At 42.4% G+C, this 24,273-nt stretch overlaps 1 protein-coding gene and 1 long non-coding RNA gene across 4 annotated transcripts; both read right to left on the bottom strand.

Annotated features, from left to right (window-relative positions):
• Positions 1-4,657: 4,657 nt before the first annotated feature.
• On the bottom strand, positions 4,658-5,242 carry LOC120443582. Its single transcript, XR_005615506.1, has 3 exons — positions 5,132-5,242; positions 5,012-5,048; positions 4,658-4,936 (listed from the first exon to the last, which is right to left on the bottom strand). It is a non-coding gene; the product is annotated as an uncharacterized LOC120443582 (long non-coding RNA).
• Positions 5,243-14,541: 9,299 nt separating this feature from the next.
• LOC120443480 (regenerating islet-derived protein 3-gamma-like) lies at positions 14,542-20,902 on the bottom strand. Of its 3 annotated transcripts, XM_039622260.1 has the most exons (7): positions 17,578-17,783; positions 15,877-15,984; positions 15,684-15,772; positions 15,472-15,563; positions 15,207-15,336; positions 15,078-15,122; positions 14,542-14,865 (listed from the first exon to the last, which is right to left on the bottom strand). In XM_039622260.1, the coding sequence occupies exons 2-7, from the start codon at positions 15,924-15,926 to the stop codon at positions 14,843-14,845; spliced, it is 429 nt and encodes a 142-aa protein (XP_039478194.1). In that variant the 5' UTR covers positions 15,927-15,984; positions 17,578-17,783; the 3' UTR covers positions 14,542-14,842. The 3 variants fall into 3 exon arrangements, with proteins under 3 accessions (XP_039478194.1, XP_039478193.1, XP_039478192.1); XM_039622259.1 differs by lacking the exon at positions 17,578-17,783 and adding an exon at positions 20,867-20,902 and having other exon boundaries at positions 15,207-15,563; XM_039622258.1 differs by having other exon boundaries at positions 15,207-15,563.
• Between the last annotated feature and the right edge of the window lie 3,371 nt (positions 20,903-24,273).

Here is a 24,273-nt window from a genome sequence, read left to right on the forward strand (position 1 = left end):
GGAAATGCATGATTACAATATATTGGATTATGGATCGAAGTATCTGATAGAGCACAACCTTTTTTGATCTGACTGATTTTAACGCAGTTTGAAACAATAAAATTAATTATAATTATAAAACATAAACTTCTCATAAGTGTTAGGGTCAATGTGTGACTCACCTTCCAGTGAGAGACAAAATTAATAAATTTAGGTCAGAGTAGTGAGTAATATCACAAACTAACCAAGTCTTATTACCAGTTTTAATTTAGTTTTAATATAAATAAATACATTTATATAAATTTGTGACTGTCCATTATTTCAAATTGAATTTCTGCTATTATTACGGCTCAACTGCAGTACATTCGATAACCACCAGGGGGCCTGGTAAAACACTTTGTTTTAAAATATTGAAACAATGTATATACTGTACAGTGTGTGTGCCACAGCACAGGAGCACCATGGATGACTGTACTCTCACCTTTTCTCTTCACCCTGTACACTCCTGACTTCCAGTATAACTCACAGCGGTTAGAGATTCTTGGATAAGTCTGCAGCTGTAGGATTTGCCAGATGTGGGAAGGAGACAGTACAGGGAACTTGTGGATCACTATTTGGAGTGGTGAGTTTACAGTCACTTAAAACTGAAAGAGATGGTGGCAGAATTGTTGGTGGCAGAATTGTTGTCTTAAGGCCAAGAGAGATGCCAAGCGGACTTACTTTACCAATGGATCATCATGGCCTTGCCATATTGGTCCATTTGATTGACCTTTATTATAATTATGTATTTATTTTATTTTCGGTTGTTACAGTCGGGACAGACATGACTGGGGATAGGACAGGGAGAAAGAATGAAAGAAAGAGAGGGAGAGAAAGAAAAATAGAGGGGAGAAGAGATGGTGAGAAAGGGGAGAAGAAAGAAAGAGAAAACAAACAAAACACTTGGATCACCTTTATGGAGAAAAAAAAACAGAAGAGAAAACAAACAAAAAAGAGCAACATAATAAATACAGCACCATCACAATAAACTAGCTAGCAGTAGATAACAGTAGATACTAAATATTAGATGTTATTGTGCAGCACGCAAGATAGACAGCGCACAATGTGCTTTGAGGTAGCAGCCAAGAAAGGTGTAGTTTGTGTCTGTGAACACCTGTGTGTACACCTGTGTGGATAAGCATGCTTGTATTCCAAAGGTTTCTCCATGTAACGGTCTGCTAGGGAGTGTGGGGAGCCATAGCCCCGGCCCCCAGGGCATGAAGCAGGTATGGAGGAGATCCAGGCCCCAGACATCCAGAGGCCCCAGAGTACGAGGACCCAAGGAGGACCACCAAAGGGGGGCAACCGTGCCACCCTCCTGGGAAGAGCTGAGTAGAGCCCCAAGCGAGAGGTCACCCAGCAGCCACAGAGCAGAGGCCAGAGGGGGTTGCAGTGGCGTGCCCGCGGGCTCTGCCGGCAGCCAGCTGTGCCAGAGAGGGCCGAGCTTCAGGCCCAGAGGCCAGAAGCCTGAGGGCACCCCACCCCCCGGAAGTGGCCCAGCCAGGCCACAGGCGCCAGGCCCCGCCAATCGGCCACCAGGAGTGAGCCGGTACATACATGAGCACCCAGCCCCAGTCGACAAGAACCACCAGCACACCAACGTCTGAGGGCATCAGCCACCGGCAGGGAGTGTGGTGAGGGGAGATAGGCCTCCATACTTTGGAGGGCCTGAGATGTTCCCGGAGAGGTCGAGTCTAAGACCCAACCTGACATATAGACACAGACGAACAGGTGCACGCAGACTCAAACGTGCATTCCCACTCTCATATACACAACCAAATACTCGGCACTTACCCAACGTGTAGACAGACACAAATAGACACTGCACAGACAATCACACTCCCCAAACATACTCTATATCCCAGGTGCAGGTACCCCCGCCCCCAGAGGGGAAAGCCACACCTAGACCCAGGAGGTGTAACCCTTCTCTCTGGGGTGGAGGCAAGCAGACCGCCTCCTTATCTGCAGTAGCAGGGAGGCCCCGCATCCCAGACCCCAATCTGACGGCTAGCACCTCCTCCCAGCCCCCCAGCTCTGACGGCTAACAGAACCGGGGTGAGTAAAGACCCCAAACCTCCCTCCGCCCGCTCATATGTAGTGTTGCTGTGTGCTGTTCTAAAGTGCATTTAAAACACAGGAGGGCATGGTGCTTCCTGCCAGAGAGCAGCACGACTCCTCCCGAAAACCCTCAGTGTCTATATGCATTAAAATTGAGGGTAGGGCACTAGCGCCAGAGGTGGGTTGGAATACACCGACCATCCTCTGGATGCAAGCGGCCCCTCACTGAGGCCAGCTCCCCCGCTGACCCCAGTAGGCACCCCCACACTCTGGAACCCACCAGGGCAAGGGGGCCCAGGCCCATCCGGGCCGGGGTCCACAGCAGCAGCACCACCCAGCCCTACAGAGTCCGGGGCAGCCCACCCGACCCCACCGCAGAGAAAACTGCACCCACCCCATCATCCAATCATCTCCCAAACTACACAAGACAATAGACACCCAGGTTGAGTTCATTCTCTACCTCTCCTATATCTCTCCCCCACCTGCAAGGTGAGCTCCTGTAGAGAGGAGACGACCTGCAAAGATATAACAGCCTCCCCACCAGTTAGAGAGCCCCTTAGTTGGGCTGATGCACCAGAGGTCCCCTGCACTGGGGCTGAGCCCCCCTGCACCCACCCGCCCACAGCCCCGGCGACACAACAGCCAGGGCAACCAGGCCACCAGGCCAGTAACCAACGTCCGCCAGTACAGGCCCTCCCCCATCTCCGCTGTACGCAGCCACAAGGAAAACACCATCTAGGAGCCACCAGAGCCCCTAACCAGGTCATGGCCACGTCCCCTGGGTTAGGCCCTCCAGGGAAAACGTCCCTAGGGACTCCCCAGACGCCCTAAGGCCGTCCCTACCCCCATATCAACCACAGGAGGACCAAAGATGTTTTGTTTTTGACAAAAGCACAGGTCCTGCAGTTGTTGATGACTGAATCCACAGTTTTTCTGTCACTGTGAGTAGAGGTCACGAGGGCCTCTTCTCCAAGATCTGTAAAAAAAAAACCCCAAATCCCAAAATTAATTAAAAGTTAATATCCAAAGATCTTCTTTCAGAAGAAGCTTCTGCTTTCAGGCTGTAAGACTAATATTTTAAGTTTTTGTATCAACATCATTATGGCCAAGTCTCTTTTTTAAATGGAAAAAAAGAAAGAAAGAAAAAGAAGCAGAAAACTGATAACAATATTATACCAGACTGTTCTTTAATGCTCACCTTGACAGATGAAAGGTAGTCTGTCATGGCAGTTGGCATCCAGCAGCTTAATTACTTGTTTCTCAGTCAGGATCATCTTTGCACAGTGGTTATTTGAGTCAGCTATGCTTCTGTTTTGGTCTTTGAAATCCACATCCACTCCCTATCTTTGCCAAAGACTGAGCGTTCCAGGCCAATCCACACCACTTGTTGCAAGTGTGTCTCATTTTGCAGGAGACTTTTCACTTCATCATTCACTGTCTGGTTGGTGATTTCAACCAGGGAGGTGTCTGTCTGGCATTGCTCCAAGGCATCAATCCAACTTTTGTTTTCACGGTAGAACTCCAGGTTTGGAGCTTGTGACAAAAAAGCAAAGTGACATTTAAGATATGCTAACACTACAACAGGCCACAGTTTCCTGTTGTCTCTTTATTTATGCAAAGCTCTGCTGACTCACCCTGATAGTCGGGGATGTTTTGTATAGATTAAAGTATTGTGTTTACAGCATTATAATATATTAACATATTATTTTATTCACATAATGTTAAAAGTACAAGACTGCTTTCAGGCTGAACATTTCCACCTGATGTACCTGTATTTGTTGTAGCAACATTAACATTGCAGGTCCTTTGATTTGAACCTGCACATAAGAAGAAAAAGTAAAAATGCAGGCTTTAAAAACATATTTCAGTTTTACATTAAAAAAAGTCTTGTTGTAACTATACAGTGTGTAAGTGTACATGTATGTGTATAATTTTTGCAGTTTTCTTGTTTGTGGAAAGAAACGCATCGGTTCATTGCTTTGCACATCAATAATTTACTTTTGTTGTTTGAGAAAGAAAAACTATGTAGCAAATTAAATTCTTAAAGCTGCTCTTTGGAGGAAAGGCTGATTGTGCTGTTGAAGTACTCGCCTGTGTGAGCCTCTGTACAGTCACTAACACGGTGCTGTTGATGAACCTTGAAATTTGAGCTTTACTGTGTTTTGGTCTCGCTCAGGAACCGAGATATGAATCTTTTTTCTGTTGAAGAAAACAGAAAGCTGTTTTAAAAGCATGTGACAAACATGATTCTGCCTATAAAAGGTAACAATCTGCATTTTCTTCAGCATTATATTTGAAAACTGAGAGAATCTTTTTTCTTTTACTTTTTTTTTAAAGCTGAAACACTTTGTGCCGGCATTAGTTGAAGTTCCAGAGCAAGATTCACAAATGACCTTATTATCACTCGTATGCTTTAAATACCCTGGTACATGGAAACAAAACACATGAATGCTCATCTACAGCAATATGCATCAGGTTTTAAAGTTCTTAGATTTCATTTTAAAGTCAGTCAGCCGACTTTAAGCCAGCAATAAAATCATTTTTAATGTGTTGTGAATTTTAGATTTCTTACCATTTTCTACCTCCACAGACAAAACAAACATTTTTGTTTTGTATGTGATTTTACGGCATTTATTAGTACAGTCCTCTGTCTCAGTGTAATTGGCTGTGGCAGTTGCTTCCAGTGTGACTTGGTTAACAGTGGGCCCACAACATTTAAATTTCCATATCCACTTGCCAGCTGTGCAATTGCAGTCGTGTGTAATATTCCCTCCAACAGGGCACAGATGATAGGGAGTAAATTTGATTCCTCCATCTGGAAAGTCTCGTATGGCTGAAACACAGGGCAGCTGGCTCACTGCTGTAACACAGGAAGATCACATCAGGCCTGACTACAGTTTGCATTTAGGTGTTGACCTGTACGTTGTAAACATACCTAGCAGTAATGATAGATGAATCAGACGTGCCATGGTCTGTAACATGCAAAAGAAAAGAAAGGTAGAAAACTGAGAAGGAATTGATCGTCATATTAAGAGTTTATAAATAAAAAGTTCACCTTCAGTGCTTCCAGTCTTTGCAGAGATGATTGTTAAATATCCAAAGTGTTTGAATAAACCTCCCCACTGTCCTCTGGCTTGCTGTCTTTCTCCAGAATGATAACTCAGAGAAATGCCGGCAGGAGAGACTTTTTATATTGCTCTTTATATTATCATAGTTTTGATTAAATAAACACAAATGTGTTCTCATCTTCCTCAAATGGAATAATGTTGCTTTTTTCCCCCTCTAAGGTACTGTGGATGTGCAATGTTACAAACTTAATAAGGTGAATCAATTTGACTGATATAGAAAATATTTTGATTTTAGTGGTGAGTGTGAGACAGGATCCAGACGCAGGCACTGGCTTGGATGTGAGCGAGCTTTTATTAACACACCGGTGGCACAAACAGAAACACGGCGAACAGAAACAAAACCTAAAGGTGACCTAGACTGGGAGTGACAAACAAAATGAACCATTACTTCTAGAAGGGAGATGCGTCCTGCACGACACACTGCCAGAAATCTCAAAATTGCGGTGTGCCCCTGACAGTTTTATTACAGAAGCTCTCTCATTCTAGTCTAAACAACAGCATTCCAGTAACTTTCCACAGAAAATGGTCCCCTCTTATCTAGATTTTCCCAGGCAATCATGAGCGAGAGTCTGCAGCTTTCTACCCCCCAAGGACACATGGTCTCATGCCTTTATTTTTCAGGGCTGTGTCCACTTAATACTACCCTATATAACTTTATAACACTTATTAATAAAAAAGCATAGCATTATTGAGGCCCTGAAATTTTTTTTACTCCCAACACTAGTCAAACAGGAAGCAAATATATACTGATCAGTTTTTATTTTGATCTTATAAACAAATAAGTTATGTAATCAAGGTATACTGAAAAAAGTCTCCTTATGTCATCAGGTAGAGAAGCTGGTAATAAATAACCAGTTCATTCACCACCACATGATTTTTGCTGCTGCATTAGTTCTCACCTTAATGCTTTAAATAACTGACACTGATGTTTCACCTTAAGGAAATCAATATAGTTCCCATTCTATACAGCAATCGAAACAGATCCATAAAATCCATCCATAAAGTCCATTGGCAGTGTGCTTTACACCACTTCATCTGAAATTTTGCATTGTACTTGGTGATATTGCACTTGGTGATATAAGGCATGGATGCAGCTGCTTGGCCATGGAAACCCATTCCATGACGCTCTCTATGCACTGTTCTTGAGCTAATCGGAAGGTCTGGTAAATACTTTGAAGTTTGGTAAAAGTTTGTGATGGTGAGCTAGAAGTGTTACTAAAAACAAACAGCTGGACGAATAGTTTGCAACACATTAGTTTACCTGAAAAGGCAAGGCAAGTTTATTTATATAGCACAATTCAACAACAGAAACATTAAAAAACAAAAACAATAAAAAGCATGATTTAAAATTGATTAAAAAACAGTAGATAAAATCAGAACAGTAGATAAAATCAGTAGTTAAAATGTAAGTTTTGAAATTTAAGCTTAAAACTGTGGATTTCACCCTAGGTGTGTGAATGGTGTCTGTGACAGATTGGTATACCCCACTATCTCTTGAATCAAGATATTGCTGAAATAAATACAGTTTGCATTTTGTTAACTTTACATTTTATTATTAGCACAGAATATTCTTTAGTTGTTTTGTTTGAGAGAAAAAGAAAATCGCAAGTTCAAATTCAATGTTTAAAAATGTCATTTCTTATAACCGCTCGGTTAAATAAGCCAGATTGTTGGAGCTTAGTCAGTTCAGGCCAATATTTTACTCAATTACATCAGGCCATATTTAAGTATTTGTTATGATCTTTGAGTTTCTAGTTATAATCTTCATTATTTTATGTTATAATGTAATATGCTGTGCTCCATAAATTAATCCTGCTTTGTTAATCTTTTGTGTTGTTGTAAAGTGTTGATAGATGTCGTAAAGGGGGTGTGTATTTTTTGCCCGCATGTGGGGGGGAAAGAAAGGTTAGGCTAGCAAGCAGGACGTGGAGCAACAGTTTTCTGACCGTCGCCGTTTAATGTTGTTTTCGTTGTAGCATAAATGGAAAGAAAACGGAGCTCCCACCGGAGGCATTTATTTTGTATTTTTTTTGGTTTGTACTGAGAATAAATGTTTTGCCCTTTTTTCCTTCGCCTCGTTTTTGCTACTGGAACGCATCCAAGCGTTTTAACAAGAGCACGAGTCAGAAACTTTACGTCCTGCAGAAGCGGCAAAGAAGGACCGAAGGTTGCCGCTACATTAGTCAGAAAACTGCTCCGGAACTGAGAGGATTACGCACACGTCACCGGCGCACGGAGTTAATCGGCCCGCGGCGCGGCAAGGGAAAAACGGGAAAAGGCGCTTTACCAGTGAGGACGTTAAAGAGGATGCTGCTTCAGTCTTCCCGTGTTTCCCGGATCCTTTCGGCAGTAAGAGAGCCCCGCATCTGAAAAGTAAGATGCTGTGCCTGCTTTAAGGTTTGTGAAAATTCCTGTAAGGTTAAGAGGTACATGGCTGGTGTAAAGGATTAATTGCATTGAAAGGTTTGTGGCAGCGCAATTAATATGGAGCAGCCGGAAAAGAGAGTTTCAAAGCCAACCTTTAAAGCACAAGAGGAAAAGCTTCAGCAGCTTAAAGTGACAAGGAAAACCAAGTTGGGTTATCTTACTAGAAAGATAAAAGAGATTGAGGACCTTATGGAAGATGATGGCAATTTTGAGGAAGTGTCTGTTAAATTAGCCACTGACTTCTCAAAAATGTATATTGAGTTTTGTGAAAACAACGATGCAGTTAAAAATCACTTGACTGAGTCAGAACTTCTTCATGATCAGACACAGTGGTATGAGCCAAAGGTTAGCTATTTGAGAAGTTTTGTGGAAAAGGTCGAGAGATGGTTGAAAAGAGTGGAAATGCAAGTAGATGAAGCAAGAATGATTGATGCTGAAGTTGAGCCTGCAGACAGTGCTTCAGCGATATCGTCCAGACACAGTAAAGCCCATCGAAGCAGCCGAACCTCTTCTGCTGTGTCTTCAACCACATATTCGGCCAGGCTAAAGATTGAGGCAGAAAGGGCTGCTCTGGTAGCGCGTGCGGAAGCCTTAAAGCAAAAGATGGAGATTGACAGACAAGAAGCTGTTCTTAAGGCGAAAAGGGAGGAATGGGAGTTGCAAACAGCTATTGCTGCAGCTAGTGCAAAGCTTGAGGTGCTGACTGTGAAGGAGCCAGCCCATAACACTTCTGCTGACTTGGTTAACGAAATGGCTGCCTGCCAAAGAGCTCCGGGCCAAAATATTGGGGCCAGTTTTGGTTTCGTTCAGCCAGAACATGGAGATGTTTATCGAAAATGTGAGTCGGAAGTAATGCAGGGCTCAGAAAGGAGTAGCAGGCTTCCTCATCCATTGAGTAAGAAGGATAATAGCCAGTCTATTACTAGTCAAAGCAGAATGGCTGATGTTAAAGACTTGTTGAATGTCATGAAGCGACAAAACGAGATTACAGAGCTCCTAGTAAAGCAACAGAAGGCATCCACTCTCCCTCCTTTGGATGTTCCAGTATTCAGTGGGGATCCACTGGAGTTTGGGTTTTTTATGAAAGCATTCGAGCATGGGATTGAGGAAAGGACAGACAGCAATAGGGATAGGTTGCGCTTCCTGGAGCAGTTCACTCAAGGGAGACCCAAGGTTCTGGTTCGTAGCTGTTCGCACATGCATCCTGACAGGGGCTACGCTGAAGCCAAGAGGCTCCTGCGCAAGCATTTTGGGGATGAATATACTATTGCCTCAGCCTACATTGAAAGAGCTCTAAAATGGCCTGTAATCAAGCCAGAGGATGGTGATGCACTGACTGAGTTTGCTATGTTCCTCACTACCTGCTGTAACACAGTAGACAGCATGGAGTACATTGAGGAGATGGATAGCCCTACTAATATGAGAACTGTCATCTCCAAGCTTCCTTTTAAATTAAGGGAAAGGTGGAGGGGTTTCGCCTGTGACATTCAAGAACGCACAGCAATGAGAGCTAGATTCGCTGATCTGGTCAGTTTTGTAGAGAAGCATGCAAAGATCGCTTCTCACCCATTGTTTGGTAACATTCAGGACACCACTTTGTCAAGAGACAAGGGCAAACCAAATGTACGCAGAGAGAATGCTCTGAAATTCAAGGAGAGGGAAAGCATCTTTGCTACTAATACGGCACCTGTGTCAAACAGTGCTGAGCAGACAAAGAGGGAAAGGGAAAATGTAGGCTCTACAGGTGGAAGACAGTGTCTTTTCTGTCATAAGGGAGGGCATAACCTCAATACCTGCAGACTCCTCAAGCAAAAGCCCCAAAGAGAAAGGCTTGATTTCCTCAAATCAAAGAGTTTGTGTTTCGGTTGCCTGTCACAGGGGCATTTGAGTAAGGGTTGCCAGCAAAGACACACGTGTGAGACTTGTTCTCAGAAACATCCCACCATTCTGCATAAGGAGCAGTACTCTCCTCCTGATAGTGACGCTAAAAGTTTCAGGGAACCAGCAGCAAGTTTTTCTCCAGCAGCAGGCAGTGAAACATGCGGTTGTACCGGGGCTGGCGAAGCAGTCTGTGCGCTTTCAATTGTGCCTGTGAAGGTCAGATGTTCAAGGAGCAACGCAACAGTTGTATCGTATGCATTTTTAGACCCAGGAAGCACTGGAACCTTTTGTACAGACGAGTTGATGAGGGATTTACACGTCACAGGAAAAAGGTCCAACATTCTGCTCCGCACCATGGGAAAGGAAGCGACAATCAGTACTCATGTCATTATGGGTCTCGAGGTCAGTGGTTTGGATGAGGACAACTTTTGAAGATTCCCCAGGTTTTCACACAGGCAGAGATTCCAGTAACAAGGAGAACATTCCACAACAGAGCGATGTGGACAGATGGCCTTATTTGAAGGAGGTTCAGCTCAAGCAGATTGATGGAAAAATTGGTATGTTAATAGGAACGAATGTACCAAAGGCGCTTGAGCCCTGGAAGGTTATCAACAGTGAGGGCAACGGCCCATATGCTGTAAAAACTGCACTAGGCTGGACGATTAATGGACCTCTGCTAAGAGAAGAGGGTATTGCTCAAGGAGCTGTTGAGTGGCCACCGTGATGGTGAACAGGATATCGGTGACAAAGCTAGAGGAGCTCTCGCAGCAGCAAATGAAGTATGACTTCCCTGAGCATGAGTTGTCCGAGAAAATGGAAATGTCAGCCAGAGACAGACAATTTATGGAGTCTGTGTCACTGTCAGTGAAGCAGGTTCATGGTCACTACACCATTGGCCTTCCTTTAAAGAACAAGGGGGCTGTATTTCCAAACAACCGTGTTGTGGCGGTACAAAGAGCAGAAGGCCTGAAACGGAGGCTGTTAAGAGACAGTGAGTTTCATCAAGAGTACACAAAGTTCATGACAGAGACACTGGAAAGGGGCTATGCCGAAGAAGTTCCGTGGCAGAAACTTCTAAAAGTGGTAGCAGAATATGGTATCTCCCACATCATGGGGTCTACCACCCAACCAAGCACAAGTTGAGAGTGGTATTTGACTGTGCATCCACGTATCAAGGCATGTCACTGAACTCACAGCTGTTGCAGGGGCCAGACTTAACCAATTCCCTTATAGGTGTTTTGATCAGGTTCAGGCAGGAGCCAGTTGCCTTCATGTCTGATATTGAAGGCATGTTTCATCAAGTCAGGGTTCCCGCTGAAGATGCTGATCTGTTGAGATTCTTGTGGTGGCCACAGGGAGATCTTGGTAAAGGCCTCAAGGAATACAGAATGGTAGTTCACTTGTTTGGTGCAACTTCTTCACCAAGCTGTGCATGCTACGCGCTGCAAAGGTGTGCTGAGGACAATCAGGCGAGGTTCAACCATATTGCAACGAACACTGTTCTAAGGAACTTTTATGTGGACGATTGCCTAAAATCTGTTGGCGCTGAAGAGCAGGCAATCTCACTGATTCAGGACCTCAGGGCTTTATGTGCTGCAGGAGGTTTCAAGCTCACTAAGTGGATTTCCAACAGCAGAGTCGTGCTTGCATCTATACCTGAGGATGACAGGGCCAAAGAAGTCAAGGAGCTCGATCTTGAAAGGGACTGCCTCCCTATTGAAAGAGCTTTAGGGGTTCAGTGGTGCGTGGAGTCTGACACGCTGAAATTCAGAGTTCTGGTTGAGAGCAAACCACTCACAAGGAGAGGTCTGCTTTCGATGGTAAGCACTATATATGACCCACTTGGGATCTTATCCCCTCTGATCTTGCCAGTGAAGCATATCCTGCAAGAGCTAAGCAGAACAAAGCATGCATGGGATGATAGCATGCCAGAAGCTCTGTCTCTGCAGTGGCATCAATGGGTCGGCAGTTTGCACCACTTAGCTCGGTTTGAGGTAGACAGATGTGTGAGACCAGTCAACCTTGGCAAGATCACTTCAGCTCGACTTCACCACTTTGCCGACGCAAGTGAAAGGGGGTATGGCATAGCCACCTACCTGGTTTCAAAAAACAATCTGAACCAGCCACATAGTGCTTTCATTATTGGTAAAGCCAGGGTTACACCATTGAAGCCAGTTACCATACCACGACTCGAGCTTACTGCTGCAGTGGTGGCAGCAAAGATGGACAGGATGGTAAGAGCCGAACTGGAGTTGGAGCTGGAGGAGTCCGTCTTTTGGACGGACAGCACGTCGGTGATTAAGTACCTCAAGAATGAAACAGCGAGGTTTCGTACGTTTGTTGCCAATCGAGTTGCTGCCATTAAGGATAGGTCAGCTGTCTCTCAGTGGAGATATGTGAACACCTCGGCCAATCCTGCAGACTTTGCTTCCAGAGGGCTCAGTGTTGGTGCCTTTCTCAAGGCAAAGACATGGATCACGGGTCCAGATTTCATCACGAAACCAGAAATGGAGTGGCCAGAAATGCCAGACAGTGTATGCCAGCCAATCTGTAATGACCCAGAAGTCAAAGAAGCATCAGTATATGCTCTTATGGTTGAAGAAGGTGCAGACGCCACCTCTCAGCTCATTCATCATTACTCAAGCTGGCATCGGGTTAAAAGAGCCGTTGCGTGGGTCCTGAGATTAAAAGGTGTGCTGAAGCTTCTTGCTCAAAAGAGGAAGGATTTAGAAGCGAGTCTCTATGATGGAAGGTTGGATGTAGGAAGTCAAAGGCTGGAGCAGGAGAAGCAAATGACACACCTCAAAGCTAACCTTCCCATCTTGCCACTTTCTGTGAGTGACATGGCTGAGGCGGAAGTAGAGCTCGTGCGCTTCAGTCAAGGGCAGCGGTTTGGCGAAGAGATTGCCAAGCTGCAACAAGGAAAGACAGTGTCAAAGGATAGCCCTCTTTGTCAGTTGTCGCCAGTTGTACAAGATGGCATTCTGAGAGTGGGCGGCAGATTGAGCAGATCTAGCATGCAAGAGGAGATAAAACACCCTGCAATCTTGGCTAAGGATCAGCATATAGCCACTCTCATTCTCAGATCTGCTCACGAGGATCTTGGACATGGTGGCAGGAATCATGTCCTATCAAAGGTACGGCAGAAGTACTGGATACTAAGATCCCATGCTGCTGTCCGGAAGATTTTGTCCCAGTGTGTTGTCTGCAGACGGCATCATGGGAAAGCTGCAAGTCAGATCATGGCAGATCTTCCTACTGAGAGGCTCACGCCCGATGAGCCACCGTTCACGAGTGTCGGTGTGGACTATTTCGGTCCCTTTGAAGTCAAAAGGGGTAGGTCCATGATCAAAAGGTATGGCGTAGTTTTTACCTGCTTGACAGTGAGGGCTGTGCATATTGAACTGGCAAATTCATTGGACACGGACTCTTGTATTCATGCATTGCGGAGGTTCATTGCTAGGAGGGGACAGGTTCAGTTGATGCGTTCTGACAATGGAACAAACTTTGTAAGTGCAGAGAGGGAGCTGCGGGAAGCAGTGCGTGCTTTGGATAATGCAAAGATTCATGAAGCCTTGTTAGTTAAAGGCATCACATGGATATTCAACCCCCCAGCTGCCTCGCATTTTGGAGGAGTTTGGGAGCGGCAGATACGGTCAATACGCAGTGCTCAGCTCTGTTGTGGAGCAGCAGATCCTTGATGAGGAGGGTCTGCACACGCTGCTGTGTGAGGTAGAGGCGATTATCAATAGCCGCCCTATCTCAAGAGTCTCTACCGATCCGAATGACCTGGAGGCCTTGACACCAAACCATTTGCTTTTGATGAAAGCCAAAACTCCGCTACCTCCTGGAGTATTCAGCAGGAGCGACATGTACTCGAGACGTAGATGGCGTCAAGTCCAGTACTTGGCAGATTTGTTTTGGAGACGGTGGATTAAGGAGTATCTGCCGGACTTGCAAAAGAGACAAAAGTGGGCCCTGCCACAAAGGAATATCAGTCAAGGTAATATTGTCCTCATCGTGGATGATTCCGCTCCAAGAAATTCATGGGTAATGGGTCGAGTGATTCAGACGTTTGAGGATGCCAAAGGTCGGGTTCGTCAGGCCAAGGTGAAAACCAGCAAGAACATTCTCCTACGACCTGTGACGAAGCTTTGTGTGCTGCTAGAGTGTGATATGTAGCGCCCCTTCTACATATCACTCAAGAGACAGCGGTAAAGGCTGGTCTCCTACGGTGAGTCATGTGCTTGAACCTCTGACTCCATTCCTAATCTCCCAAAACACACACACATATACGCATCCGCGAAGATATGTTCCAGCTTAAGAAGAGTTCCTGCTGTAACAAGGCAGAGCGAAGTTTCTGTTGGAATAAGGACATTAATGTGCCATATGGGCAGTTCAAGTACTTTGTATATTTGTCTGTTCGTTATCTGGAAGTTTGATTTGTTGTTCTGAACAATATATATACGTATAAGAGTAATTGTTTTGTGGCTTACAAGAACAATTAGGGGCCAGGATGTTGGAGCTTAGTCAGTTCAGGCCAATATTTTACTCAATTACATCAGGCCATATTTAAGTATTTGTTATGATCTTTGAGTTTCTAGTTATAATCTTCATTATTTTATGTTATAATGTAATATGCTGTGCTCCATAAATTAATCCTGCTTTGTTAATCTTTTGTGTTGTTGTAAAGTGTTGATAGATGTCGTAAAGGGGGTGTGTATTTTTTGCCCGCATGTGGGGGGGAAAGAAAGGTTAGGCTAGCAAGCAGGACGTGGAGCAACAGTTTTCTGACCGTCGCCGTTTAATGTTGTTTTCGTTGTAGCATAAATGGAAAGAAAACGGAGCTCCCACCGGAGGCATTTATTTTGTATTTTTTTTGGTTTGTACTGAGAATAAATGTTTTGCCCTTTTTTTTCTTCGCCTCGTTTTTTTGCTACTGGAACGCATCCAAGCGTTTTAACAAGAGCACGAGTCAGAAACTTTACGTCCTGCAGAAGCGGCAAAGAAGGACCGAAGGTTGCCGCTACACAGATATTTAGGTTTTTAATGACAAAAATAATCCATCGACTCTTTACATAGAAGCATCTTTGACAAATACAGGTACTTCTGAGAAGTGGTGGGTGAACTGGTAATTTAACAAAGCTTGCAAATGATAGTAACCAAAGTAGTTTTCCTGTGAAACACAACACTACAGCATACATACATACATACAAACAGCATATATACACATTGGGGTTGTTGGGTCATCAATCTGCTTCTCCAGGAATCTCACCTTGACATGATGATGATTGGAGACGCTGCGTATCGTTTTCTTTGGTGCTATCAGTTCAGTCAATGTCAATGAAAAGCTCTGTGGCCCAAAACACAAATATTAATTCAAAAATATCAAAATGCAGAGTGGAATGGCTTCATTTTAAACTTCCCATTGACCTTTATACATCTACTTATATGTAAATATTGCATCTTACACTGATATGTGTCACAGAGATAAAATAAGATGCAGAATATAAAGTAAAACGTCAATTTATGCCTACAGGCTAGAAAACATTTTGGTAGATATACCTGACTTCTCTGTATAATCATCAGTACAAGGCTTTTCATTCATTCCTGGAGAGAAAGAAAAAACAAAAACAACAAGATTTAATAAAAATCAGGTGAAGAAGTCTATTGGACAACAAAACAGCAACTTACTTTGACAAATGTATGGTAATTTTTCATGGCAGTTGGCGTTGGACCACTTGATTTCTTCTGTCTTATTGTCAAAGATGACTTTTCCACAGTGGTTGTCAAAGTCAGAGTTGGCGGACGACGTTCTATTCAACTGTGAATTTACAACATTATACCCTGAAATCCACTTCCACTCAGGACTGTAGCCAAAAATGGACCTTTGCAGTCCAATCCACACCCCCGTCTTTGAGTCTGTTTTACTTTGCAGTCTTTTCACATCATCCCTTACTTTCTTTTCACAGATCTCAACCAGGGAGAAATGTTGCGTCTGGCAGTCCTCCAAGGCATCAATCCAACTTTTACTTTCGCTGTGTAGACTGACTGGACACAAAAATTGAGAGTAGGTTTTAAAAATGTAATGCACACATATTGTACATAAACTCCATGTCACCACATTAAATGCTGTCTTTAAGCAATTTTACTGTGTTGGGTAGAGCTTACTGTTAGCAGCAGGGTACTCAGCACACTGAAATTTAATCTTTACTTTCATGCCATTCTTTGATGACATGTTGAAGCAGATATTTCCATTCCTTTTGTGGAGGAAAATATACAGGTGATTTATTGAAAGCATGTGTGGCAACAAATATACTGATTCTTTGTATTCAGTAATTGAGTACACATGAAACATACTTACTGTTGTGTAAGATTAACAGCTGTTTGTTGAAAGTGACATTTGGGTGGCATTCAGGCTGAGTGTAGTTTTCCTTACAAACTGTATCGTTTACAGAGACCTTTATAATCCCTGATACACAAAACCAACATATAAAGATTCATCAGAGAAAATAACACTACATGTGTGCTTAAAGTATTTCTATGGCGTTATTTTTGTGCCACTATTCTGAGTGCACGGAAAAACATTTTGAGCGCACGTTAAAAAAAGTTTGCAGGTGCAAGTGTTGCATTTTGAGGAAAAATTTATTTTGAGCGAAGAAAAGCTGAATTTGAGTGAACAAAATTCATTGCTGCGTGCAAAAAATTTATTTCAGTGTTTGCTATTATCTATTATCTGCTCTCTGAACAGTTTCACTTCTGCATAAGCATGGCTTGCAGACGCATTTCCTGTCAGCCTGCAGTCAGCTTCTCACCCACTGAAGACTTCAGTATAAGAATACAAAAACATTCAAAAACCTTTAAATTATAAATTCAACTTCACAATTTGAAGTGGTTATAACAACCTGTAATAAAGACTAATATAATACCCATATATTTGAACATCTGAATGCCTCTGAATGCAACATCACTATTAACATGAAATGGTAATGATGATTATAAAAATAGCAGCAAATAATAGCAATAAAATATTTCTCCTCTCGATACCATATACACACAAATGCAGCCCCTCTCGCTCAGTTTTGGCATTTGTGCTCGCTCGCAATGTGTTTAGCTCCCGTTCTCAGCATTTCTGCCCGTGCGCGCTCAACTCTTTCTGTACACCGTTAGTTTTGTGCCACAAAACCAGCCAATCACAGACTTGGATGCAAAAAAATCTGATTGGCTGTTCTGGTCTCCAATCAGCTCGAAATGACAAAATGCAATATCCCAGAATCCATTTCGTCCAAAACTCAAACGAGGCAGTGGCGGCGGTACACAGAGTGGCGGAGTTTGAAATATTACTCTTTCTGGGTCACAAAATAAACTTTTAAGATATTTTCATGCGAGAATGGTGCTGTGTAAACTTCAAATACCTGCTGGATTTATCAAGACTTCACATATTTGCATAACTGCTCTAACGTTTTCGGAGATGCCTGTTACCCACCAGCTGAGCGCATAGCTGGACTGGCCATAGACCCTGTGCACGAGAAAATGCTAACTTCCTGGTCTGAGACCGGATGTGGGGCTGTACATTTCCGGTAGCTTTACTTTGCGGTCAATCGCTACTGCGAAGATATACTCCAAAATCATGTCCAAAACTCAAAAACGGAAAGATCGCGTTAAGTTACAAAGAGCAGAAGGTGGGAACACTCACCACTGTTGTGTCATAAAAAATCGAATGATCAACTTTGACATTTAAAGAGTTTAGATCAATCAGTTGTTTACATCACTCAACACAAGCAGAACTGCATTACAGAATCAGAAGACACATCGTCCACATTCAGAAGCACATCTCTGTATAGTGACTGGTCTTATGATTTAAACAGGCAAATGTTCAGCATTCAAACTACAGGTGAAGAATAGTCAAACTAGATGTTTCCCCCGTTATGTCGATATCAGCTAGTCAAGTACACACCTACACAGCATGTTAACAAACCGTGAAAAAAAAAGCCACACAAAAATGAATGATTGATTGCTAAGGGTTTCATACATTAGTATTTATGAAGGGTATGTTGTGACTTACCTTCAAAATTACAGTGGTCCCTCGCTATAACGCGGTTCACCTTTCACCTCGCTGTTTCGCAGATTTTTTAGTGCAAGTTTGCATGCTTTTTTTTTTTTACATCACATTGTGTCCTGCGTCCTGATCGCTGCAGACGATCTCCTTCGTGACGTCTCTCCTGTACAGTACAGAATCGCTGCATCGATCGCTAGCAGTATGACTCTGAAGTGCAGTACTGTATGTCGACGATGTCGACGAAACGTTTTAGACCATCAAAAAATAAAATTGGCTACTTGATTTCACCTATCACTGGTTATTTTTAGAACATAACACCCGTGATAAACGAGGGACCGCTGTTTACAGATACTGAGAAATATAACATTTGAATCCCTTTTCTCTTTTGCTCTGAGGCACGGGGGAAAAATATCGACAAGTCGATGAACATCATTTACAGATATATTGGGTAAATGCCCAAGACATCTATAGAAATGTAAATCGCCGCTTGATTCATTCATTTGCTTAACTTGTTTTGGACCATAAACAAGGCGCGAATAGGACACCGTGCTAACGTGCACATAGTCTATTGGGCATACCGGGCATTTGCTTGGTGGGCCGATGGTGATTTTTCATTTTTATGTTTGTTTGTTTTTGTAACGGTATAAACATTGAAAAGTGGTGGATTAGCCAATTGGTCATGATCAACTCTGGGCTGGACCAATTACAATACATCCGTATTGACAGGAAAAGGAACGCGATTAGTCCCGTACTTCAGCTAGAATGAAAAAAAGACACAAAGCTGGAGTTATTCTGTCTTTAGGTTGCACAGCTGCCTCTTCTCCCCTCATTCTCTCTCCCTCCCTCCCTCTCCTGTTGCTACTTCAATCATTAAACTGATCAATGATCAGCTGATCGTCTCTCTTATTTGTTTATCGCCCATTTTGCGCCAGAAGCAGCGCAGGCCAACTTGCAAGAAATAGCGTGGGTTCTAACTAGTATCCAGCAGACAATAAACAATACCTCAGGTTTATTACCAGAGGTGGGACCAAGTCATTGTTTTGCAAGTCTCAAGTAAGTCCCAAGTCTTTATCCTCAAGTCACAAGTCAAGTCTCAAGTAAAGTCAAGCAAGTCAGAGTCAAGTCGCAAGTCAAGACAGACAACTTTCAAGTCAAGTCCCAAGTCCGAAACTTTGAATTTCAAGTCCTTTCAAGTCTTTTTTTTAACCCTCTGGGGTCCCGGGTATAATTGGCCGTTCTTGACTACTTTTGATTTTACTTCTATATTTCACTTTTAAAATATGTTTTTCTTGCCTTGTTTGGTATCATTATTTACAGCACAACCTCAAATATCTGAAATTTGAGTTGTTTTTTTCATTTTGGTATACTATATTAGCACAGTTGATCTAAATTCAGACAAAAAATTCAGAATCTGAGTAGAAAAAAGTTATATTTTTTTACATGTTTAACGAATCATTTTTATAACTTGAAATGCAAATAGAAATTGTACATTTCTAAAAATTATGCACAAGTTTTGCAAACAACAAAGTTATATGGTACTATTTACCTAAAAATGCAGCCAAGGCCTCAGGCGTTTTTATATAACCATTTAAATCTATTTACAGAACAATCAGGTGTGCTGCATCAAATAAGAAGGCACACAAATTATTTGTGCCAGTCCAAAAAATGTAGTTTGTGTTCAGTATAAGACAGAGGAGAACACCACAGGCCTAAACCCTGCAGGTCTGACAACTGGAGGTGCAACAGTCCAGTTTTCTATGTGGAGACAGCGTTTACACTGGAATCTGCCTTTGACAGCTTTTTTAGATCAAATATGAAATTCAGCAGTCTAACCGACACACAATACAAAACAATAACTACACAACAAACTAACTATAGCCTCCAAACACGCTAAACGTCACTAATGTCTCACATATGAAAACTCTCTCTCTCTCTTTCTTTCGCTCGCCCGCTTTCCGTCGCGGGTGTCACCAGTGTTGCCAACTCCTCAGTAAGGAAAATCGCTATTGGCTGTCCTAAAAGTCGCTAGAAGTCGCTAAATGACGTCATCACCTAATTTGCATAATTGGTCACGCTAATATAATTGTAACCTATGTTGTTGGAGAGAGAAATAACATCGTGGAAGAGACATAAAGTGAGTAAAAAACGTTCTTAATGCATTTAGAGTTTATTTAGAACTACAAATTAAATTTCTTTTAGCAATTATTGTTTTTTTAATGTCACAATTCCAACCCTGCTCCTTTACCCGGGCTTGGACCGCAAAAGTGACCAAAATAGGCACTCTGGTGGAGTTACTTTGTGTTTGTGTGTGTTTATAAGTAGTTTTAAACCTTGTGATCCACAAAACAGCATAAGAGTAAAAGATTAAAAGAAGAACTGACTGCGTTACAGCACCCGCTGCTTGTTGAGAGTAAAAGCGATACGCGCGTTTTCACGTCTTTTTAGCGACTTTTATAGAAAAAAAAGTCGCTAGGGGGTCTGAAAACTCGCTAAATATAGCGACAAAGTCGCTAAGTTGGCAACACTGGGTGTCACTCCTAAAAACTTCCCCTTCTCCCTAAACAACCAAATGTCACATGTTGCCTTATCATTTTTTTGATTGGCTGACATGGTAAACTCTAACACCAATAGGGAAGGGATGTTTTCCTTTTTCTTTTTCACTGCATAAGTGGAGAGCGTATGCTAGGCTGTCTGTAGAAAACGCCGCTTTTGTCTAGCATCCCTGTTGAGAATAACCTTTGCAAATAAACAACAGCTAATAATATAAGATCAAAGTATTTTATTTGATGTATTGACATAAATGACAGAAGAAAAAGGCCATGTATAGCAGGACTACTCAATTACACACTAAGGTGGGCCAGATTTTCTAACCAAAAAAATTTTTTTCCCTGGCTCAGACATGCAAAAGTTAAACACGACCATACACTAATTGCAAATTAAACACAGTGATTTTGAATTGTGATGTGATGGTAAAATAAATATTTGTCAGTCTAAACTGGGTTAAATCTACGGGTTAATGATGGGGAGGAGACGGAGAGAGACTGAGTACAGCTACAGAACCCACTTTCTGAAACGGACCCTGCTCACCATTCACCGACAATTCTGAGCTAACAAGTTGCATGTTATTCTTGGATGCGCTTGCAGGACCGGATTTAAAATAGCATGACAAACATATCATACCTGTTAAAGCCAAACAGTATCATCAACGTAGCCGAAGAACATTTGCTAATAAGATGAAGTTAGCTAAGTCAGCTGTCTCATCGTAGTAGCAAAAAAAAAAAAAAGCACCACCTACCGTTCTTTATGCAACTTCAAATGTCGGACAAAGTTGGAAGTTGTTCCATCTCCGTCTGTGATTCTCTTCTTGCATGTTTTGCATATTGCATTTCGTTTTTGTTGACTACTTAGTAGTTTATGTACCGAAAGAAATTACTCTTGGAAGCATTTTTGGCTCGAGCGTTTTGTTCTTGTTTTTTCAAATCTGGTTAATTTGATTGGCTGTGCTACAGCCCACGCTCACATACATACGGAGTGTGGTAAGAATGAATGAATGAATAAAGTGAATTAATGGTCCGCACTTTTTATATAATATGTATGTTAAATTTTAGATTTGGGTAAGATATAAAGTCTTTTCAAGTAAACAGGTTCAAGTCCAATTCAAGTCCCAAGTCACTGGTGTAAAAGTCCAAGTCAAGTCACAAGTCTTACAACCTTTTTTCAAGTCAAGTCTAAAGTCATAAAATTAATGACTCGAGTCTGACTCGAGTCCAAGTCATGTGACTCGAGTCCACACCTCTGTTTATTACGTCTCATTAATACCACCATTCTAAATAGGTGACTTTTAAAATCCACATCATGGACCCACCCCGTAAATTATTCAAACACAATGATGGTACCGCCACTCGAACTAAATGTTTTGACTTTGAGGCTTTTAACCAGGCGACTGCACAATTAGTAAGCAATTGTCAAGTTTTGCATGCAACACTTAGTAGTCTCGCTGCAGCACGCAGTGTGTCTAATGAGTGTCCTTGTCCAACTCATTCTGAACCTATTGCTGATGATGCTGGTGATCATGCATCCGAAACACATATGGATTTGGCTGTTGCCACGGATGTTACTGTTGCACAGACTGTTGTTACTCAGGCTACCGATGATTGTCTTATTACTGAGCCTTCTTTCACCCCTGAACGGGTGGGTGCACCTAGCGCACAAGCTTATCTGGGTGCTAACGCTGCATCTGCTGCTGCTGCTGTTGCTGACGCATCACCACACAGCCCCTCAAACAATGGAAATTCCTTAAGTGCTAACCATTCACAAACAGGTGCTGCAGTAGTCGAGCCCATATGGGTCTGGCAGTCACAGTCAGCTTAGCATCAGAGAGATACCTAATTTCAACGCCCGTGAATTGCAATATCCAACAAAACCCAACAGCCCCCGAGCATGAAAAACATGCTACTGCTAAACAGTTACATGCTCAAGCAGGTCTATGCGACACACAGACAGTATCATTCTCTGATGTCTGCAAATTTGAGAAACACCTAAACATTAAGATAGTAATCTATTATCACGCAGCAGGACGTAAACGTCTGCATACTTTTTTCACACATGATGATCCAAATCCAAACACTGTAATGATGTACCTACACAATGAACACTGTCACCTGATTGAAAAGCCAACAGCTTTTCTCGGGGGAGCCTATGTGTGTAATTTTTGTTACAACACATATGAAAGACCTCTCTATCACAGCTGTAAACATAGATGCAACGTATGTTTCACACTCTGTCACCACCACAGAGGTCCCACCGTGAAATGCAGTGACTGTAACCGCATCTGCAAATCACAACACTGTTACCAACAACACAAATTACCAGAAATAAAACACAACATGGTACCGTGCGACAATATGAAGCATTGCATGAGTTGCGGTGTCACATATAAAGAATCAAAGAAATCACCACACAGATGTGTTCAGCCTAAATGTGAGCACTGCCGCGAGCCTAAATTAGCCGGGGACTCTGAGCATCAGTGTTTCATACAGCCTGTTGAACAACAGAACCCTTGTGATAAATATATTTTATATGATTTTGAGACACGGTATCACAACGGCAAACATGAGGCCAACTTTGTGTGTGCGTCTGATCTGAAGGGCAACAAGTTCACATTTAATACATTAAAATGTGTGGCGGCGTTTGTGCAGCATTACAGATGCCCGAGGTTTCGTGGGTACACATTCATAGCACATAATGCATCTGGCTTTGATAACTACATACTTTTGGAGTACTATGTCAGCTACCGTCACAATGACGGTAGGTGTTATACGCTGCATCTATGTTTACAGCTGTAATAGAGAGGTCTTGCATATGTGTTGTAACAAAAATTACACACATAGGCTCCCCCGAGAAAAGCTGTTGGCTTTTCAATCAGGTGACAGTGTTCATTGTGTAGGTACATCATTACAGTATTTGGATTTGGATCATCATGTGTGAAAAAAGTATGCAGACGTTTACGTCCTGCTGCGTGATAATAGATTACTATCTTAATGTTTAGGTGTTTCTCAAATTTGCAGACATCAGAGAATGATACTGTCTGTGTGTCGCATAGACCTGCTTGAGCATGTAACTGTTTAGCAGTAGCATGTTTTTCATGCTCGGGGGCTGTTGGGTTTAATGAATGTGCTATGCACAGGGAGAAGCACAAATTGTTGTGCGTATTGTTTGGTGTGTACAAATGTTTACCCTTCTTTGAGAGAATCTCATCATAAGGGATGTTTGCCAGTTTACAGTTTACAGTTTACAGATACAGATTACAGCCGAGGTCGAACTTTAAAGTTGAGGTGAAAAAGAACGCGGTTTGTCCCGTTCCTCTTCAGCTAGAAAGTTGCTAATTCAATCATGAAACTGATCAATGATCCGCTGATCAGATTTTCTCTCTGCGCCAGAAAGAGGAAACCAGTGGATGTCACACTAAACAACAGCAGCACGTTTAAGATCAGCTGTTGTTAGAATTTATTTAATATTACTTTCTAGTATCAGCTGATGTTTGCTGGAGCCACAGCTGTAAAAGCTGCTGGTCATGATATCGTTTGGATATGTGGTGAGAGGGAAACATGCAGATGAAACCAGGAGATGTCCTTACTGAATCATCAGAGCTGAACAGGTGATGGAGAAACAGGTTTACCTTTTAGGTGACATGGATGAGTTGAAGGGAAGTTATGAGCTGTTTCTGAGAGACAAATAACACCAGGATCCTTTTCTACGTAGCTGATAGCTAACTGTGCAGGGGCGGGTCTAGCAAAGTTTTGCCAGGGGGCCAGGTAGGGCATTAACAGGGAAAGAGGGCACAAAGAAATACTTTTCTTTCTTATTCTTATTTAAAATGTCTAGCTTTTAATAAATAATTATCTGAATCTTACAACCAAAGTTTTCATCTGATGTAAAATGTATAGAAATCCATTATTGTATTCAGTAAATATTAAATCTAGTATATACCCTAAGAACTTATATTATTCTTTCTTTTGGGAAGGTGCCATCTGTGCAGTTCTGTTGAAGAAAGATGTTGAATCTATTTAATTACTGGAGAAAAATAATAGATTTCTGTGCATTTGTTTTATACGTGCATTAAATTAAAATCAGTTTTGTCAATTAAGCATCTTGAGGCAGAGGGTACGGCAGTGGTTCCCTATTTTTTTTTTCTTTTCTTTT

The sequence above is a fragment of the Oreochromis aureus genome, linkage group 14 (assembly GCF_013358895.1).
Source record: "Oreochromis aureus strain Israel breed Guangdong linkage group 14, ZZ_aureus, whole genome shotgun sequence".
Taxonomy (NCBI): Eukaryota; Metazoa; Chordata; class Actinopteri; order Cichliformes; family Cichlidae; genus Oreochromis; species Oreochromis aureus.

Coding starts and splice junctions, on each gene's coding strand:
- LOC120443480 (XM_039622259.1), bottom strand. CDS start 15,926: ATGCCACCCAAATGTCACTTTCAACAAACAGCTGTTAATCTTACACAA. Junction 15,773..15,876: donor GCTGTTAATCTTACACAACA/GTAAGTATGTTT, acceptor CCTCCACAAAAG/GAATGGAAATATCTGCTTCA. Junction 14,866..15,077: donor TGATTATACAGAGAAGTCAG/GTATATCTACCA, acceptor TTTGGGCCACAG/AGCTTTTCATTGACATTGAC.